The sequence below is a fragment of the Aplysia californica genome, unplaced genomic scaffold (genome assembly GCF_000002075.1).
Source record: "Aplysia californica isolate F4 #8 unplaced genomic scaffold, AplCal3.0 scaffold00174, whole genome shotgun sequence".
Classification (NCBI taxonomy): Eukaryota; Metazoa; Mollusca; class Gastropoda; order Aplysiida; family Aplysiidae; genus Aplysia; species Aplysia californica.
Window position 1 is genome coordinate 596641 of NW_004797444.1, and position 6508 is coordinate 603148.

General features: G+C 42.8%; 2 protein-coding genes across 5 annotated transcripts in view; both read left to right on the forward strand.

The window, feature by feature from the left end:
• LOC101857335 (alpha-1,3-mannosyl-glycoprotein 4-beta-N-acetylglucosaminyltransferase A) overlaps positions 1-1335 on the forward strand; it is a gene marked incomplete at its 5' end in the record, with an annotated part of 45254 nt that extends 43919 nt beyond the window's left edge. The window contains 2 exon segments of the mRNA XM_013082442.1: positions 592-880; positions 1146-1335. Of these exon segments, the coding sequence (XP_012937896.1) occupies positions 592-880; positions 1146-1172 (316 nt within the window).
• Positions 1336-2500: 1165 nt separating this feature from the next.
• LOC101853617 overlaps positions 2501-6508 on the forward strand; it is a 4385-nt gene continuing 377 nt past the window's right edge. Inside the window, exons 1-4 of one of the 4 annotated variants that reach the window (XM_035969719.1) lie at positions 2501-3065; positions 3200-3298; positions 3340-3446; positions 3488-3652. In XM_035969719.1, coding sequence (XP_035825612.1) covers positions 3238-3298; positions 3340-3446; positions 3488-3652 — 333 coding nt within the window. In that variant the 5' untranslated portion in view covers positions 2501-3065; positions 3200-3237. Of the gene's footprint in view, positions 3299-3339; positions 3447-3487; positions 3653-6508 lie in introns of all 4 variants that reach the window. The other 3 variants (XM_035969720.1, XM_013082443.2, XM_013082444.2) reach the window with 3 other exon arrangements.

A 6508-nucleotide genomic window follows, 5' to 3' on the forward strand; every position in this document is an offset into this window, starting at 1 on the left:
GGCAGTAAGTTTGGGTTGTGCTAATGTTCATGGGTGGTTGGCGGGGGCAGTAAGTTTGGGTTGTGCTAATGTTCATGGGTGGTTGGCGGGGGCAGTAAGTTTGGGTTGTGCTAATGTTCATGGGTGGTTGGCGGGGGATCTACTATGGTTTACTTCTTCTTTCCTATCAAACATCTATCGTCCTTATCTTCCCTTCTTCTTTATTATGTTTGTTACTCTCTTGTAACACCTCTAATCTTCTGGTGCTCATATGACCTTATGCAGTTGCGAGCGCCGTAAAACCTCTAGTAAAACAAACAAACAGATTTCTCGCTGGGGTTGGTGCAACAGCAGTAGGCTTATATCCTACATGAGAGGGTTTCTGTGTCTGTGGGTAAGCTTGGTCCGTAGGTGGTTGGCGGGTGCTCTGGTGTAGTTTGCTACTTCTTTCCTATTAAACATCCATCGTCCTTCTCTCTTCCTCCTTCTTTTTTATGTTTGTTACTCTCTTGTAACACCTCTAATCTTTTGGCGCTCATATGACCTTATGCAGTTGCGAGCGCCATAAAACACTCACCAAAACAAAATCTAAAATTCTCCTCTCCCCCCCAGGTATCTGTTCCGTAGCGGTAACACGGACCACCCCGGCGACGTGTTCCACAACACCACGGTCGAGCTACAGGTCCAGACGGTGCCCAGCTCTAGCGTTCTGGACGGCATCGCCGCTCACTCCGACCTGGCTGCCTCAGAGGTGGCGCACGCCTCCGACGGCTTCCTCGCCATCGGCCGCTTCAACGACCTTGGCCTTGCCCAGGGCGAGATCCCTGAGAGCGTGGGGCCCGTTCATACTGTGCGGCTTCACATTCACGAAAATTCCAACGCCTGGGTGATATTAAGTGAAGTGAGTAGATGCGTTATAACCAAAGATCGTACATAACAAGATAGTTCACTCCTCTCTTTGAGCCAATTTAAAAGTGTCCTCAAAATTCAGTACTGTCTTTGTTGTCTTCCTAGTTTCTATATTTATATTGCGAGTTTGTAATTTTGTCTACGTTACTCTCTTGTAACATCAATTCTTCGGCACTTATATGACCTTATTGTGTTGCAAGTGCCGTAAAACTCTTACTAAAACTAAACTAAATGTTGTGTTTACCTCTCTCCCTCAGATCATGATAAAAGAGAGCAAGAGGTAGCGACGTCCCAGTGGGTGGGAGGCTGCGACGTCTGGTCTGTCTGTCGGAGATTTCCCAGCTCAGCGTGGCAGGAAGGAGCATAATGAGACGCATAATCTGAGTGTGTGTGTGTGTGTGTGCATGTGTGTGTGTATTGTGTGTGTTGTGTCTGTGTTGTGCGTGTGTGTGTGTATTGTGTGTGTTGTGTCTGTGTTGTGCGTGTGTGTGTGTATTGTGTGTGTTGTGTATTTGTGTGTTGGTTTGTTTTCCTTTGTGAGTGTGTGTGTTGTGCGTGTGTGTGTGTGTATTGTGTGTGTGTGTATTGTGTGTGTTTGTGTGTTTGTTTTCATGCATGTAGATGAGAAAGAGAGAGGACATATGGTCGCTTTTAAGGACAAGCGGGCTAACCCAGATTTTTGGGGGTTTCCAGAAATCTTGACCTACACCAAAATTGGGCGTTGCCCTACCTGTAGGAGAAGTTTGCTGTCTTTGGTGTGAATATTTGTTTAGTTATAGAGAAAACTTTCCTTGTCTTTTAAAGAAACTGAACAAGGGGCAAAAACTTTACCCCTATTTCTCAAAACATCATTTTTCAGGATAGCCCCCTTGTGCTTAAAAGCGGCCATATTATGTTCATGAATGTGTGAGTGGGTGTCTGTTCATAACTTGGCTGTAATAATGATGATGATGATAATAGATGGCCTTTGTATAGCTCTCTGTTCCATACGAGTATATAAGCTCAGATATAAGCTCCGAGCGCTAGGTAGAGTTGGTGTAGGAGAAAGATATATATAAAAGAAAGAGGGAGTACATTGTTGGTGCATGTTTCTGCCTTTGTTTGTTTGGGTGTGTGAGGAAAGATACTGTTCACATTTATTTACTTTGTGTTCTTATTCCTGAGAAAGCTTACATTGATGCGTTCATGTGTGTACGTACGTGTGTGTGTACGTACATATGTGTGTACGTCGATTTGATAAGCAGAACCTGTCTGTATACGTGTGTGTACGTCGATTTGATAAGATTATGAGTCCGTATGTACGAGAACACCCTCTGACTGCAGTAAGAAATGAGAGAGCGTGCAAGTGGGTGGTGTTTCCGAAATGACACTTGACTGTTACTTAAGTTATTGTGTGGCCCGTAGTTCTCGGGACTCGCAGTTCTACCCCCTCCCCCCCTCCATGTCTTTGTACCATAAGTGGCTCTGACCAAATATGCGGTTTCAGTATTATGGTCCTGTTTGTAGATTTGCTCTACTCGATGGTTTGAGAGATGTTGTCTTTTTTGACAAGCTTCCAGAGCTTTTTATTGCCGTTGTAGTCACAAAAACGTGTCGTTCATGGCTTGTCTGTCGTGCTGTGAGAATGAATCACCTGTTGTGAAGGCCAGTGTGTCACACATGCGTGTTGTCATCGTCATTGGTCTAATGGTGTGTCACACATGTGTGTTGTCATCGTCATTGATCTAATGGTGTGCCAGTGTCGTCATTGATCTAATGGTGTGCCAGTGTGTCATCGTCATTGATCTAATGGTGTGCCGGTGTGTCATTGATCTAATGGTGTGTCATCGTCATTGATCTAATGGTGTGTGTGTTGTCATCGTCATTGATCTAATGGTGTGTGTGTTGTCATCGTCATTGATATAATGGTGTGCCAGTGTTGTCATTGATCTAATGGTGTGTCATCGTCATTCATCTAATGGTGTGTCACCCATGTCATCGTCATTGATCTAATGGTGTGCCAGTGTGTCATTGATCTAATGGTGTGCCAGTGTGTCATCGTCATTGATCTAATGGTGTGTCACACACCCGTGTTGTCTTCGTCATTGGTCTAATGGTGTGTCACACACCCGTGTTGTCATCGTCATTGGTCTAATGGTGTGTCACACACCCGTGTTGTCATCGTCATTGGTCTAATGGTGTGCCCGTGTGTCATCGTCATTGATCTAATGGTGTGTGTGTTGTCATCGTCATTGATCTAATGGTGTGTCACACACCCATGTTGTCATCTGCATTGGTCTAATGGTGTGCCAGTGTCGTCATTGATCTAATGGTGTGTCACACACCCGTGTTGTCATCGTCATTGGTCTAATGGTGTGCCAGTGTGTCATCGTCATTGGTCTAATGGTGTGCCAGTGTGTCATCGTCATTGGTCTAATGGTGTGTCACACACCCGTGTTGTCATCGTCATTGGTCTAATGGTGTGCCAGTGTGTCATCGTCATTGGTCTAATGGTGTGCCAGTGTGTCATCGTCATTGATCTAATGGTGTGCCAGTGTGTCATCGTCATTGATCTAATGGTGTGTCACACACCCGTGTTGTCATCGTCATTGGTCTAATGGTGTGCCAGTGTGTCATCGTCATTGGTCTAATGGTGTGCCAGTGTGTCATCGTCATTGGTCTAATGGTGTGCCAGTGTGTCATCGTCATTGATCTAATGGTGTGCCAGTGTGTCATCGTCATTGATCTAATGGTGTGCCAGTGTGTCATCGTCATTGATCTAATGGTGTCATCCTTTGCTGTTGTTCTCCGACTGTAGCTTCGAGGAAATCCACACAAGAATGTTCTCTGTACTGCCTGGATGAATCAAGCCCTGCATTCCAAACTATACTTACACAGCACTCGAATCAAACGATAGTCCATAATTTTATGATACTTGGCCTATTATATGACATTTTTATCCTGCATTTTTTGTTTTCCATTCGTAAATCCCACTACCATTTTGTGTGTGTCCCAGTGGTGAAGAAAGAGATTTATTTATTTGTTCAGACTTTTCCGTGAGATCGTCTGATGGTACCAACTCTGAACTTTGAGTTATGTGGACGTTGTACTCGGTTCGTATGTAATGTTGTATCGTTAAGTTTAGGTCTGTGTCAATTTTAGCGTTTGAATTTTCCTTTCCACCGAGTTATGGCGTTGATCAAGTATGTCGTAAGTGCATTTTGCTGTCCACGTACGGAGTATTCAGATGCTTTCAAGAAAATTAAATGTGGAAAAAAACATGTTTTTTTTCTACTCATGCCCCCGTCTCACGTGGATCTCCACGTTTCTTATACTTTTTTTCTAGTAGTTTTTTGCATGCTGAACAGGAATATGGCCTTCATTTTTGCCGCAAATCAAAGTTATTGAATTATTGATGTTTGAAAACGGAAATATATTACAATAGGATAAATGGCAAAGAATGTTTAAATTGTTTTTAACAACATTGGGGGGGGGGGGCATGCCCCCATGAGCTAAAGAGAATCTGAGGGTGTTTCAGGGGGGGGGGGGGCATTCCCCCCCTGCATTTCACAATGATTTGATGTTTTGGCAATTAGGATTGATATTTACTTGAAAACAATTGGTTTGCAAGGGTTCTAGTGGCCATGCGTGTGTTGTGCTGCTAAAGTTATGGCAGTTTAGCCCTCTAATCAATGCATCTGTGTGTGGGTGAATAAGTAAATATTTACCAAAAAACGTTTTTATGTCTATTACTATTGCGTGTTCTAGCCTCTTGATTTTTACAGTTCATGTTTAGTTTGTCAGGAATTATTCATGCAAATTAGAATGTGAGAGCTGGTTTTAACGATTGTGCTCAGGTCAAAATGTCTTAAGAGTTTTCAAATTTTGTTCCGTACATGGATAGCGAACTGCGATGACGATGTTTTTTTGCTCCGATGTTTCCTTGTCCTCAACCGATCAGTTTGAGTGGGGGGAGAGAGAGAGAGAGAGAGAGAGAGAGAGAGAGAGAGAGAGAGAGAGAGAGAGAGAGAGAGAGAGGAGAGAGAGAGAGAGAGAGAGAGAGAGAGAGAGAGAGAGAGAGAGAGAGAGAGAGGAGAGAGAGAGAGAGAGAGAGAGAGAGAGAGAGAGAGAGGCTCGTTTCAGCTGACCAAACTATTAATCGGGAAAGCAGAATATGTGGAATGATGTACTAAGGAAATTTTATGGGGTCTGTATATTCAGCTTTTCTGAAACTTTTATTGAGTTCGGGGGTTACAAAATAATGGCTGGCTCAAAAACAACATAAACAGTGGATGGAAGAACAGGAATTTGCATAGCTTATTTATTTTCTTTTTTAGAATGGATTGGTGAGCGTGCAGACAAAATGTGTTGTGTGACTTCCCGGGTTTTGGACCTCTTGACAAATGAACGTCAAATTTATAGATTGAGATTGTACGAAATGTTCGTCAGAAATGGTGATAAACATGATGAAAATGGCATTAGTTAAAAATTAAAAAATGTGACCTTTGTATTTATATTTGGCCGACATTTGTGATGCATCGTGGTGAAATCAGGCGCTGGTCAAAATAATGAAATCAAAGATGTCGGCATTGTTTTGGGCCGATTGGCTATTTTTTCGTACATGTTTTTTTATTTTTGTTCAATGCCTTTTAGGTCCATTTAAGCACACATTTTTTGTGGATTTTACAGAAAAACATTGATTAAAGGCACAAAAAATGCAAATGTTGAGTTTCCAAGGACTCTCAGGTTATGGAAGTAACCAAACTTTGGCGGCTATTTTCTCGCTGATTTTACCTCTTTAACCAGGTGACCCTGACCTCCTTCAGTGGCAAATATTTCGACTACTGTTCAACATAGATGGACATTTTTGTTCACCAAAAGGAAGACAAAAGAACAGGCTTGAAGATGATACCAATAACTCAATGTGCCCCAAAATTGACGAGCGCTTGATTCCACCGCGTCGTGACACATTTCCTTTCACAAGTTGTTCATTTTGTCAGCTGGTCGCACGATGAGTTTCTCCAGCCGTTCTGTTGTTAGGACCCTTCCAACTTACCTAGTGGGTGGGTGGCGGGTGCTCCTTCTTTCCTATCAAACATCTATCATCCTTTTCTCCTCTCCTTTTTTTATGTTTGTTACTCTCTTGTAACACCTCTAATCTTCTGGCGCTCATATGACCTTATGCTGTTGCGAGAGCCGTAAAACCTCTACTAAAACTAAAACTAACTTAGCTAGTTCTTGTCTGACAAGGTGGTTTTTTTTGTCCTACATGGTTTTTACGCATCAGGTCACAGACTATTCTAAGTCTGTGCTTGGACATGCATTTATTCTATTATGGTCGCTGTGAAGGACAAGCATTTATTCTATTATGGTCGCTGTGAAGGACAAGCGGGCTGACCCAGATTTCCTGGGTTTTTCTCTTCTTCTTCTTCTTTGTGTTTGTCACTCTCGTGTTACACCTCTAATCTTCAGCACTTGTGTGACCTTATTGTGTTGCAAGTGCCGTAAAACTCTGACTAAAATAAAACCCCACACACAGGGTTCCTGAAACATAGATAAAAGAGGCATTTAGCAATTCCACAGTTTTCTGAGAATTGCTTCGTCATCGGGATAACGACTTTTACAGAACGCCTTTGCGTAT